At 48.8% G+C, this 13600-nt stretch overlaps 2 protein-coding genes across 2 annotated transcripts; both read left to right on the top strand.

The window, feature by feature from the left end:
• The first annotated feature begins 1752 nt into the window (after positions 1-1752).
• LOC136048512 (histone H2A-beta, sperm-like) lies at positions 1753-2205 on the top strand. The gene has a single exon (XM_065736158.1). The coding sequence runs from the start codon at positions 1753-1755 to the stop codon at positions 2203-2205; it is 453 nt and encodes a 150-aa protein (XP_065592230.1).
• A 10047-nt stretch (positions 2206-12252) lies between these two features.
• On the top strand, positions 12253-12723 carry LOC136048511 (histone H2A-beta, sperm-like). Its single transcript, XM_065736157.1, has one exon. It carries the CDS (start codon positions 12253-12255, stop codon positions 12721-12723), a length of 471 nt encoding a protein of 156 aa, XP_065592229.1.
• The last annotated feature ends 877 nt before the right edge of the window (positions 12724-13600 follow it).

Raw genomic sequence — 13600 nt, 5'->3', positions numbered from 1 at the left:
TGGTTTTATTTTCAGCATTGTTCTTGGAGCAGATAGGCAGAAGTGCTTACAGAGAAAGATCTGCGGGACACAGATATTTTGCCTATCCTGAATGAAGGGGTTCTGATGGGCATTGCCTATATCATCCAGTTTGTGGGAGAACTGAACAAATGAAAACTTGAACAACTGCTCTTTTGCTGCAAGAAGATTGTGATGCTTAAAAATAATAATAATTAAAAAAAAATTGTAATCGACAAGTAGAAGTTACTATCTTGGGGGTCAGAGTGTTAGTGTTCCCAGCCCTGAAATGTTTCTGTGAGGGAGAAGGAATTGAATTTTTAAAATAAGCATTTTCTTCTTCCATGTATCCTGCTTACAACTGTCTGCAGTGCAAACCAACCACTGGAAATCTCAAAAGAAAATGGGCTGTCCAAGGATGCCATCAGTGGTACCTGCTGCCACCTTCTGCTTGCTAGGCCACCCAGTGGTAGTGGATGTTCACATGTGGCAAAGTTTTTCCCCCGAATCATCACTCAGGGCATCAACAGAGTTATGCCTTTTTGTGTGTTTTTTTGTTTTCCAGAATGATTACTAGAAGAGGAGGTCTCAACTGTTATGCCCCAGACTGGATGGGATATCGTTTTCCCAGAGAAGGTGGACACGTCCCAGCTTTCATCTTTTTTCAGAGAAGCAGCACTGCCTTTCTGCTGTCTCCCTGTGGTGCTTTTTATTTATTCTGAAGCTGCTTTTTGACAAACTCAGTTCTATGAGAGCTGGGACAAAAGCTAAGTTTCAGACTTTTATCTTCCCAACAGCTATAAAGTAGTGGAAACCTTAATAGACAGAAGAATTTTATGGCAATTCAAGAACATCTTTTCAAGTTCTGTTGTCACATAAGAAAACTCCTACTATATTTAGTCTTTCACCTGAGCTCTTTGGACTGCATGACCTTAAGAATGTTGACTATTACTTGTAGAAGTAGATTCCTATTTTTCAGCATGCTAAGGAAACCTAGGAAATAAAATCCAATGTAAGTTTAAGATACTGCCATCTAAACATTTATTAAATTATGAAGTTTCTGTTGGTCAAGAGAAGATTATGCATATCGTAGGCCTCAATTCATGGTCTTCTGCTATAGGCAACCGGAAAGGACAAAAAGCAAATCCAGCTAACACCTTTTTTTGACAAGAACAGACTTTGTATTTCATAAGGCTGCCATGAATACTTCCCTAAATCCCTTGATTTGTGTGAGAGTGGACAATGGATAATTAGAAAAAAAACAAAAACAAACAAAAAAAAAAACAGGGAAAGAGGAGAGGTTGGGATTCTCCTTAACTGGCAGCACTGTAACTTGGCCTTGTGGAGTCATATGCTGGAAAAGCCTCTGCAATGAGAAAATGGGAGGTGTTGGATGCAGCGGCCAGCCCTGAGCTCATTGCAAGTGCTGGACTGATGTCACAAGCAGGTAGGTGAGGTCACAGAGGAAGTCCTTTCCTATTGGTCCCATCATACAAGGGTTGCCTTGGTTCCCACTGGGCTGGTGACCAAAAGATCTCAGTCTGCGGAGAAGGCCTGAGCTGTAGCCATTCTTCAGAGAAGCTCAGCTGGGGTGGAGAGGTCCTTGCCTGAGCACGTGGGGCTGCCCAACCACAGACACCTCTGGACCGAGCTGGTAGGGGCAGAGCAGACAGAAAACACCAGCAAGGGCCAGCAAATACATCAAGAGCAGGCAGAAAAGGCAGGAAGGGGCACAGGAAGATCAGCCTGTGAAGCATGGAGAGTCCTATGGAAGCAAGCAGCATGCTTGGAACAGATGAGGTCTGCACTGTGCTTGAGCAGGAGAGGGAGCCTGAAGCAGTGTGCTCTGAGGAGCCCTCCATGGCCGAGGAAGTGAAGGCCAAAAGGAGTCGCTTGTCCCGCTCCTCCCGGGCTGGGCTGCTCTTCCCTGTGAGCCGCATAGACAGGCAGCTTCGCAGAGGCATGTTTGCGAGACGCTTTGGAGCCAGTGCCCCTGTCTACCTGGCTGCTGTGCTGCAGTGGGTGACATGCAAGACCATGGACATGGCTGCTAAGATTTCCAAGAAGCGCAACCAGCTGCTCATCTCTCCATCTCACTTGAAGGTGTCTGTGAAGAAGAGCGGTGTATTCAAGCGCCTTCTGGGAAGTGGGCCCAAGCACCGTGGCAAGTCTGTCCCCCAAAGCCAGCCTGTGGCCTCACCCTCTTAAAAGAAAACCAAGACAATGAAGAGAAGCCACAGGCAACAGAATGCATCTTCCCCATGCCACTTCTGCTTTCACTGTTGAGTGAATGCAGAAACTTCTGTCCCATATTGGCATGGGGGGGTGTCTCATTTCCCACATTATTTGCTGTTGTGTCTAGCAGTTCAATAAAAACCTCTGCGGCACTATATTGTTCTGTAATGTGACTTGCAGGTGTTAGGCAGCAATGTAGGGAGAGTGAGGCCAAGGGACAGCAATTGCCTGTCACCCCAGGGGGAGGAGGCACTCCCCCAGTGGCCTGACTTGTTCAACAGTGACACCCAGCCATGTCACAGTGAGGAAGACCCTGCAGCAGGTTTGCTCAGGAACCCTGACTGCCGCCGTCTGGGGCCTTCTTGCTGCTTTACCTTCCCTGTCCAAATGGCTCCTGTACAGGAGCCTAAGCATGACTACAGAGAGAGAGAGAAGGAAGGGGGGAGGGAGAGAGGGAGGGAGGGAGGAAGACGTCAGCAAACAGTCCCACAACCGCTGCAGTGATCACTCCTACCACAGCAATACAAATGCCCATTCTCTCCCGCACATCACCCAACACTCCTGAAACTCCCAAAGCCCAGGTCTAGCACAACCAAGTACAACTGGCTTTCCCAGCTTTGCCTAAATTTCCGGGGCACACAGCCAGACACAAAAGCCTGAAATCATGATGATCACCCATGAAAACCAGACAGAGGCCACCAAACTCCCTGTAGTAGCTGAAAAAGCATTAGGGCATGAGCACAGTAACCACAGTAACTAATGACCAAGCTTACACAGTAACTCGTGGTTAGGCTTGACTAAGCATAGCCAATAGTAGGAGGTAGAAGAAGAACATGTGTCGATACGGGGTTGGTAGAAAAGTTAGGGACAGACCTAAGAGGCGTAGCCATGGAAGAAGATAGAAGCAGATGTACGGGACAATAAAAGCGGAACTTTTGCCACACCATGTTGGTGCAGTTTCTTTACGTCAGGCAGCACCAGCACCGTATAGTTCCCAGACTTGTCGGAGCGCCGACAAATGGTGCCCCGTGTGAGGTTCAGGCACGCGTGTCGGTGCTGGCTGCTTGCTGACAGGCTGCGACACGGACGCAGGAGCCCTCCGTGGTGAAGCAGTGGAGGAGCCTGGTGGGGGCTGGCCACCCTCTGGGGCTTAGGATCCGACAGTGAGCCTCCAGTTCTCGTGGGTGCGAGGGACCGGGGAAGGCGGCGGGGGAGCGGAATGTCCCAGGTGCCGCGATGGAATCCGTGATTAAGGTATTGCTTCAACTTTGTAAAAAGTTCCGTGATAAATATGCGCCTTCAAAGAAGGAGATTGCAGCTGTTTTAACGCTGCTTCAGAAAGAAGGGTTACTGACCTCCTTAATGGAGATCTATGAACCCGACAAATGGGATCTTGTAACAACAACTTTGTCTCGGCATACCATGACTACGCAGAAGGCAGCTGATCTTAAAACATGGGGGTTGATTTTGGGGGAAGAGCCCTTAAAGCGGCTCGAGATGAGAGACAGATCGCTCTGGCTGCGCGCGTTTTGTTAGGATTCGGAGACTCAGATGAGAGTACAGGGGGGTGTACAGTGGGATGTACAGGGGGGTCGGGCAGGGGAGGTTGTTCTGTTCCTGCAGACTCCAAGATGGCGCCGGAGCCCTGTGCCCCTCCCTGGGAACCACCAGATAAGAACAAAGAAGTTTGCTCCTTATCACATACGCCGGGACGACGGCATGCGGAAGTCTCATGCGGCCCGCTTCTCGGGAATGCGGGCCTGTCGCTGTATCCTTCCTTGCGTGACTTTTGCCAGGGGGAGGATCTCGTACGGGGAGGGGCTGAGGGGGCTGAGCAGCGGCCGCCCCCTGCCCCTGCGCTGCCCGCTGTGACTCCACCTGAGCACATTGCTCAATGGGGGCAGACAGGAAAGATAATTAGGAAGGTATTCAATTAATAGAAGAATAAACAAGAACTAAGGTAGCATAAAATCAAGATGTCAAGAACAAAATTAATCTAGGCACCTAGGGACCAGAGGAGAGAAATGTGCTAATTTTCTACACACCAATGCTAGTGACCTGTACAATAAAAGGAATCGGAATGTCCTTATGAACATAAATTCGAACTTCTGGGAAAGGATAAAGCCTGGTGAGGAGATCTGCCTGACTAGAATATTAAAATCTCAACTTATTACCTGCTTAGGACTAAATGGAAAGTAAAATGGTATTCTATGTCAAAAAATATTGTTTGTTTGAATTACTGCCAGCTTGGAAGCAAATGTCTCATTAATCTTTACAAACCAATATCCTAACAGGACGTAGCACCATACACCACAACTTGGGGACAAGCTGTTGGGCTCTAAAAATATTTATCAACAAACTGCAAAAATCTGTCACGGGGAACTTCAGCCTGCGTTCTCTATGCTGACACTTAAAACATAGAAAATATGAGGGAATTTGACTTTTGGAAGCTAATTCTGAATTCAAAAGTGCTACCTCTGTCATAATGGGATTCTGTATCTGATGCCATCTTGACAATTTGAGGGGAGTTGATTACATAGCTGTTGTGGTTTTGTGGTTTTGACGCCGGTATTCCACATCAGACCATCATGCAGCAGTGAAGGAATTAATGCTGCGGGAGCAGCAGAGGGGCGGAGCTCCGCACTGCATGCCAGGCGGCGCTCTGCCTGGGCGCGTTCCTCTGGGCTGCCGTGGTGGTTCAGCACGTATGCTTCCCCTGCAGTTTCCTCCTTAACGTAAGCTCACAGCTCTCTCTCAATTGTTCAATTTTATTAGATTTAGTAAAGTTACCGTTCCTTCTCAATCGTGCCGTTGTTTTCTTGTAGACCCATCTCTTCCCGCTGTTTCCCCCTCCCCCTCCCGGAGCGCTGCTCTGCTCGGGCGGCCGCGCGGCCACTGACGCAGTTTCTTTTTCTCTACTCTCTCGCTTCTCGGTTTCTCTTTGGTCACTGTCACGGATAACACCGTGACAATTATTGGTGGAGAATGCGGGCAGTGCAGTATTTGTACTCCATTGTAAATCTGGTTCTAAGTGGACTAAGGTTTTTCATGTACCTTATAGCATGCTGGCGTCTTTTTAAGCTCCTCATGTTCAGCACCAGAGTAATGTACGCGTACAGCTACTCTAGTGTGCTGAGGGGGTTACATACCTCCTGCCTAAACAATCTGGCTAACATGACAGATTATGCGGCATTTGGAATGGTTTCCAGTTACTCTTTTCAGGTCTTTACCTATATTCAGGATAACTGTTATCTATTTTTCTGAATGCTCTCTTGGCAATTTATATCATGTGGAGGAAGCCTTCCTCAAAACAAGAGAGTGTTGAATGGCAGGGAAGGTGGAAAAAATTAGGAAAGAAATTAGAAGCGTGGGGACCCCCGGTGTTATGCAGTTTTGATCTTGAGCACCTGTGGGATCCTGAGAAATTAAGTGAATGTTTGGGTAAGGAGTCATGTGACTCAGGACGATCTGAGAAGGAATGTATTGTTTGGGGTCTGGCTTGTGCTTATCGAGCTATAATTGATATTCTGGAGAGAAATGGTTTCCAAACCAAGCTCCAAAGCAAAAATGAAAACCTCGAAGTTAGACCTGACCAATCACAGGAAGCACTGGCATCAGTGTCGGTTGCCCCTGTGGAAGGCCAGAAATGGACACGGCCGTCCTCGCGCCTAGAACGGAAAGAAGAAGAAGCAGAGAAAAAAAGGAAGATCCAGGCGAGGGGCCCTCATCAGCACCACCACCACCACCACCTAGAAAGGCCACTAAGAAAAGTGAGAGACATGGAGAAGACAGCGATGATGATGGAGTCACTGTTAACACTATTCGTCAGCCCCTAAAGATGACTGAAATCCAAGGTTCAAGAAAGGAGTTTGTACGGCGCTCGGGTGAATCTATTGTCACCTGGTTGCTGCGGTGTTGGGACAACGGTGCCAGCAGCGTGTCCCTAGATGGCAGCGAAGCCCGCCAACTGGGAAGCATTGCTCGAGACCCAGCTATCGACAGAGGAATTGGCAGATGTCTGAATGGAGTCACTACCCTCTGGGAACGAGTACTAGTGGCTGTAAAGGATAGATATCCTTACAAAGATGATCTGGAGCCTAAGGTGGAAAGATGGAACACCGTGGAGAAAGGCATCCAATTTTTGAGAGAAACAGCCGTAGTAGAGATGCTGTATGATCCCAATTTCGTCCCTAACAATCCACACCAGGACCGTGATCCTGATAGAGTAAGGTGTACACCTGATGTGTATCGTAAGCTCTCAAAAACAGCACCAGAGAGGTACGCAATTACACTGGTAGCAATGTTCCATAGATTCGAGGCTCAAGACAGAAGACTCCCAGCTTATGAATTGACTATTACACTCCAAAACTTTGAACAACAGTTTCCACCATCAAGTGCTTCCATTGCAGCTGAAGTAGCAGAAGAAGTAGGTGAGATAAAGAAAACTATACTGGACTAACAGTCATTACTGATGAATAGGGATGAACCTGTGTCAGTATTGGAAACACCTGATGAAGACGAGCATGACCCAAAGAATCTGATGAAGCAATTGATCAAACTGATGAAAGTCTCGGCCACCAAAGGCAACCGCCTCTCTGCACGAGCAAATGACAGCAGTAACATCATGTAACGTGTGGCCATGTGGAGCTTCTTACGAGAAAATGGAGAGGACATGAGGAAGTGGCATAAAAAACCCACTCCTGCACTGCGAGCACGGGTGAGAGAACTACAGCAGAGATCAGCCACCAACGAAATTGCTCCCGTCACTGCAGGTAACCAATAGAGGGGCCCTGCCCTCAGCCAGGGGAGGGAAAGGGATAATAGAGTGTATTGGACTGTGTGGATTAGATGGCCTGGCACATTAGAGCCACAAAGATATAAGGCACTGGTGGACACTGGTGCACAGTGCACTCTAATGCCCTCGAGTTATAAAGGGACAGAGTTGATTCATATTTCTGGAGTGACTGGGGGTTCTCAGGAACTGTCTGTGTTGGAGGCAGAAATAAGCCTCACCGGTAAAACCTGGCAGAAGCATCCCATAGTGACTGGACAGGGGGCTCCATGCATACTCGGTATTGACTATCTCAGAAGGGGACATTTCAAGGATCCCAAGGGATACCGATGGGCTTTTGGAATAGCTGCTGTAGATGCAGACAACATTCAGCAGCTGTCTATTTTACCTGGCCTGTCAGAAGATCCGTCTGTTGTGGGGGTACTGAAAGTGAAAGAGCAGCAGGTACCAATTGCTACAAAAACAGTCCACAGACGGCAGTACCGCACCAACAGGGATTCCTTGCTCCCCATTCATAACTTGATCCGTCAGCTAGAGAGCCAGGGAGTGATCAGCAAAACTCACTCACCTTTTAACAGCCCCATATGGCCCGTGTGTAAAGCCAGTGGAGAATGGAGGCTGACGGTTGATTACCGTGGCCTGAATGAAGTCACACCCCCACTGAGTGCAGCTGTGCCAGATATGTTGGAGCTGCAATATGAACTGGAGTCAAAGGCAGCCAAGTGGTATGCCACCATTGACATTGCCAATGCATTCTTTTCTATTCCTTTGGCCACAGAGTGCAGACCACAGTTTGCTTTCACCTGGAGGGGTGTTCAGTACACCTGGAACCGTTTGCCCCAGGGGTGGAAACACAGCCCAACCATTTGCCATGGGCTGATTCAAACCACGCTGGAACAGGGTGGGGCACCTGAGCACCTCCAGTACATTGATGATATTGTTGTGTGGGGTGATATAGCAGAGGAAGTTTTTAAAAAAGGAGAGCGAATAATCCAAATTCTTCTGGGTGCTGGTTTTACTGTTAAACGGAACAAAGTGAAGGGACCTGCCCAAGAAATTCAGTTCCTGGGAGTAAAATGGCAAGATGGACGTCGTCACATTCCAGGAGATGTGATTGACAAAATCACCAGTATGTCACCACCCACTAGCAAGAAAGAGACGCAGTCTTTTCTGGGTGTAGTAGGTTTTTGGAGGATGCACATCCCAAACTACAGCCTCATAGTAAGCCCCCTCTATCAAGTGACTCGAAAAAAGAATAATTTTGCGTGGGGTCCTGAACAGCAGCAGGCCTTTGAGCAAACTAAGCAGGAGATAGCCCGTGCTGTGGCCCTGGGGCCAGTACGGTTGGGACAGGACGTGAAAAACATCCTCTACGCTGCTGCTGGAGAGAAAGGTCCCACTTGGAGTCTGTGGCAAAGAGCCTCTGGGGAGACCTGAGGCCGACCCCTTGGATTTTGGAGCAGAGCGTACAGGGGTTCAGAGGAGTGCTACACTCCAACTGAGAAGGAGATTTTGGCAGCATACGAGGGGGTTTGGGCTGCCTCTGAAGTAATTGGTACTGAGACACAGCTCCTCCTGGCACCTGGACTGCCAGTGCTGAATTGGATGTTCAGAGGAAAGGTTCCCCCCACCCATCATGCTACCGATGCCATCTGGAGTAAGTGGATTGCACTGATTACACAGCGAGCTCGGATGGGGAAACTCAACCGTCCAGGAATCCTGGAGGTGATCATGGACTGGCCTGAAGGCAAGAAATTTGGAACATCCCCATCAGAGGAGATACCACGTGCTAAAGAGGCCCCACCATATAACGCACTACTAGAGAATGAAAAGACGTATGCCCTCTTCACTGATGGATCGTGTCGTATTGTTGGGAAGCATCGCAGATGGAAGGCTGCTATGTGGAGCCCCACACGACGAGTTGCAGAGGCCACCAAAGGAGAAGGAGAGTCAAGCCAATTTGCGGAGGTAAAGGCTGTCCAGCTGGCCTTAGATGTGGCTGAACGGGAGAGGTGGCCCATGCTATATCTTTATACTGACTCTTGGATGGTGGCAAATGCTTTATGGGGGTGGTTGCAGCAGTGGGAACAGGACAACTGGCAACGGAAGGGTAAACCTATTTGGGCTGCTGAACTGTGGAAAGACATTGCTGCCCGAGCAAAAAGGTGCGCCATGTAGATGCTCATGTGCCCAAGAATCGAGCTACTGAAGAGCAGAAAAATAACCATCAGGTAAATCGAGCTGCCAAAATTGAGGTGTCTCAGATAGACTTGGACTGGCAGAACAAAGGAGAGCTATTTTTAGCTCGGTGGGCCCATGAGACCTCGGGCCATCAAGGAAGGGATGCAACCTATAAGTGGGCTACAGACCGAGGGGTGGACTTAACTATGGATGCCGTTGCACAGCTTATCCATGACTGTGACACATGTGCCATAATTAAATAGGCCAAGAGGATGAAACCTCTCTGGCAGGAAGGGCGATGGGAAAAGTATAAATATGGGGAGGAGTGGCAGGTTGATTATATCACCTTGCCACGAACTCGCGATGGTAAGCGTTATGTGCTCACCATGGTGGAGGCGACCACTGGGTGGCTTGAGACATACGCAGTACCCCATGCTACTGCCCGAAACACCATTTTAGGGCTAGAGAAACAAGTCCTTTGGCGACATGGCACTCCAGAGAGAATTGAGTCCGATAATGGAACTCATTTCAAAAATTCTCTTGTGGATATCTGGGCCAAAGAACACGGCATTGAATGGATCTACCATATCCTCTACCATGCACCAGCTGCTGGTAAGATTGAGTGCAACAATGGGTTGTTAAAAACCACGTTGAGAGCAATGGGTAGCGGGACATTCAAGCACTGGGAGAAGCATCTAGCAGAAGCCACCTGGTTGGTCAACACTAGGTGATCAGTCAACCGAGAGGGTCCTACACAGTCCAGCTCCCTACAGACCATAGAGGGAGATAAAGTCCCTGTGGTACATGTAAGGAGCATGTTGGGAAAAACAGTGTGGGTCCTTCCAGCCTCTGGAAAGGGCAGACCCCTCCGTGGAACAGTTTTTGCGCAGGGACCTGGGTGCACCTGGTGGGTAATGGATAAAAATGGGGACGTCCAGTGTGTCCAACAAGGGAATTCGATATTGGGGGAATGCAGTCTGTAATTACATGCATATGTATGTATATATATATGTTTCTATGTAACTTACGTTATTACTGTTTTGGTTATGTATAGATGTGCGTTAAGAATGATGTGATGATGTGGAATAAGGGGTGGAATGTTGTGGTTTTGTGGTTTTGATGCCGGTATTGCACATCAGAGCATCATGCAACAGTGAAGGAGTTAATGCTGTGGGAGCAGCAGAGGGGCAGAGCTCCGCACTGCATCCCGGGCGGTGCTCTGCCTGGGCGCCTTCCTCTGGGCTGCTGTGGAGGTTCAGCACGTGTGCTTCCCCTGCAGTTTCCTCCTTAACGTAAGCGCACAGCTTTTGGTTTGGAAATTTTATCTCTCAAATGTTCAATTTTATTATATTTAGTAAAGTTACTGTTTCCACCACCCCCCCCCACCTCCTCCCGGAGCGCGGCCCTGCTCGGGCGCACTGACGCAGTTTCTTTTTCTCTCCTCTCTCCTTCTCGGTTTCCCTTGGGTTACTGTCACGGATAACACTGTGACAATAGCTCAGAATTCTTGGGACTTATGAATGCCGTGTGGTGGATTTTGGCTCAAAGTATGGAGTCAGAGCGCTCATGTAAATTCTGCAGTCCAGCATAGAATGGTTTGGATTGGAACAGTTCTCAAGTTCAACAAGTTTTAACCCCACTACTATGGAAGGGACAACTTCTGCTAGACCAGGTTGCATAGGACCCAATCCAATTTTGCCTTTAACGCTCCCAGGGATGGGGCATCCACAGACTCTCTAGCAACCTCTACAAGTATCGTACTGAGAATTTCTTCCTGATATCTAATCTAAATCTACCTTCTTTTAGCTTAAAACTCTTTTTCAATCACTATACTCCCTGATGAAGCATCCTGCCTTATCTTCTCTGTAGGCTCCCTTTAGGTACTGAAGGGCAGCAAGGAGGTGTTTTGGAATGTTCTGTTCTCCAAGCTGAACAAGTCCAGCTCTCTGTCCCTCTTTATAAGAGAGGTGCTCTGTCTTCTTGGCTTCCTCTGGACTTTTTCCACCAGGTTGATGACCTTCTTATGTTGTAGGCCTCAGAGCTAAACCCATTACTGAAAGTGGGCATCTCATGAGTGTAGGGCAAAGAGAGAGACCCACCTCCCTCAAACTGTGAGCTCCAGGTGAGGTATAAGAACAAGCCACCCAGAGAAGTGGTAGAGTCACTATCCATGGAAGTGTTGAAGAAAAGCATAGACGTGACATTGAGGAATTTGGTTTAGTGGGTATGGTGATGATGGGCTGCACAGGGAGGTGGTGGAGTCACTGTCCCAGGAGGAATTCAAGAAATATTTATACGTTGTGCTGAGAGACATAGTTTAGTGGGAAATACTTGTGATAAGTGGATGGTTGGACTGGATAATCTTAGAGGCCTTTTACAACCTTGGTGATTCTATCTGGTTGGTCTAGATGATTGTAGTGACCTTTTCCAATCATAACGATTCTATTATTTTGCACCTCTTTTGATGCAGCCCAACTGCATTAACTGTACAATTGGCTTTCTGTGATAGAAATTATCAGGCTGATACGACTTTCCTTCTTGGTGTGGCTGGGTTACACTAATGCAGCTGTATACAGTAATCAGTGTGAGTAGGTGCTGGAGGTGAGAGACCTGTGCTTCATAGCTTCAACTCTGTGGAGTCATATGCTGGAAAAGCCTCTGCAATGAGAAAATGGGAGGCGTTGGATGCAGAGGCCAGCCCTGAGCTCATTGCAAGTGCTGGACTGATGTCACAAGCAGGTAGGTGAGGTCACAGAGGAAGTCCTTTCCTATTGGTCCCATCATACAAGGATTAACCTGGTTCCCACTGGGCTGCTGACCAAAAGATCTCAGTCTGCGGAGAAGGCCTGAGCTGTAGCCATTCTTCAGAGAAGCTCAGCTGGGGCGGAGAGGTCCTTGCCTGAGCATGTGGGGCTGCCCAACCACAGACACCTCTGGATCGAGCTGGTAGGGGCAGAGCAGACAGAAAACACCAGCAAGGGCCAGCAAATACATCAAGAGCAGGCAGAAAAGGCAGGAAGGGGCACAGAAAGATCAGCCTGTGAAGCATGGAGATTCCTATGGAAGCAAGCAGCATGCTTAGAACAGATGAGGTCTGCAGTATGCTTGAGCAGGAGAGGGAGCTTGAAGCAATGTGCTCTGAGGAGCCCTCCATGGCCCAGGAAGTGAAGGCCAAAAGGAGTCGCTTGTCCCGCTCCTCCCGGGCTGGGCTGCTCTTCCCTGTGAGCCGCATAGACAGGCAGCTTCGCAGAGGCATGTTTGCGAGACGCTTTGGAGCCAGTGCCCCTGTCTACCTGGCTGCTGTGCTGCAGTGGGTGACATGCAAGACCATGGACATGGCTGCTAAGATTTCCAAGAAGCACAACAAGCTGCTCATCTCTCCATCTCACTTGAAGATGTCTGTGAAGAAGAGCGGTGTATTCAAGCGCCTTCTGGGAAGTGGGCCCAAGCACCGTGGCAAGTCTGTCCCCGAAAGCCAGCCTGAGGCCTCACCCTCTAAAAGAAGACCAAGACAATGAAGAGAAGCCACAGGCAACAGAATGCATCTTCCCCATGCCACTTCTGCTTTCACTGTCGAGTGAATGCAGAAACTTCTGTCCCATATTGGCATGGGGGGGTGTCTCATTTCCCACATTATTTGCTGTTGTGTCTAGCAGTTCAATAAAAACCTCTGCGGCACTATATTGTTCTGTAATGTGACTTGCAGGTGTTAGGCAGCAATGTAGGGAGAGTGAGGCCAAGGGACAGCAATTGCCTGTCACCCCAGGGGGAGGAGGCACTCCCTCAGTGGCCTGACTTGTTCAACAGTGACACCCAGCCATGTCACAGTGAGGAAGACCCTGCAGCAGGTTTGCTCAGGAACCCTGACTGCCGCCGTCTGGGGCCTTCTTGCTGCTTTACCTTCCCTGTCCAAATGGCTCCTGTACAGGAGCCTAAGCATGACTACAGAGAGAGAGAGAAGGAAGGGGGGAGGGAGAGAGGGAGGGAGGGAGGAAGACGTCAGCAAACAGTCCCACAACCGCTGCAGTGATCACTCCTACCACAGCAATACAAATGCCCATTCTCTCCCGCACATCACCCAACACTCCTGAAACTCCCAAAGCCCAGGTCTAGCACAACCAAGTACAACTGGCTTTCCCAGCTTTGCCTAAATTTCCGGGGCACACAGCCAGACACAAAAGCCTGAAATCATGATGATCACCCATGAAAACCAGACAGAGGCCACCAAACTCCCTGTAGTAGCTGAAAAAGCATTAGGGCATGAGCACAGTAACCACAGTAACTAATGACCAAGCTTACACAGTAACTCGTGGTTAGGCTTGACTAAGCATAGCCAATAGTAGGAGGTAGAAGAAGAACATGTGTCGATACGGGGTTGGTAGAAAAGTTAGGGAC

The sequence above is a fragment of the Cyrtonyx montezumae genome, unplaced genomic scaffold (assembly GCF_038088225.1).
Source record: "Cyrtonyx montezumae isolate F1298 unplaced genomic scaffold, pur_monq_1.0 scaffold_2, whole genome shotgun sequence".
NCBI lineage: Eukaryota > Metazoa > Chordata > Aves > Galliformes > Odontophoridae > Cyrtonyx > Cyrtonyx montezumae.
The sequence above is the reverse complement of the archived record's forward strand: the minus strand, read 5'-3'. Positions and strand labels throughout refer to the sequence as shown.

Coding starts and splice junctions, on each gene's coding strand:
- LOC136048512 (XM_065736158.1), top strand. CDS start 1,753: ATGGAGAGTCCTATGGAAGCAAGCAGCATGCTTGGAACAGATGAGGTC.
- LOC136048511 (XM_065736157.1), top strand. CDS start 12,253: ATGGAGATTCCTATGGAAGCAAGCAGCATGCTTAGAACAGATGAGGTC.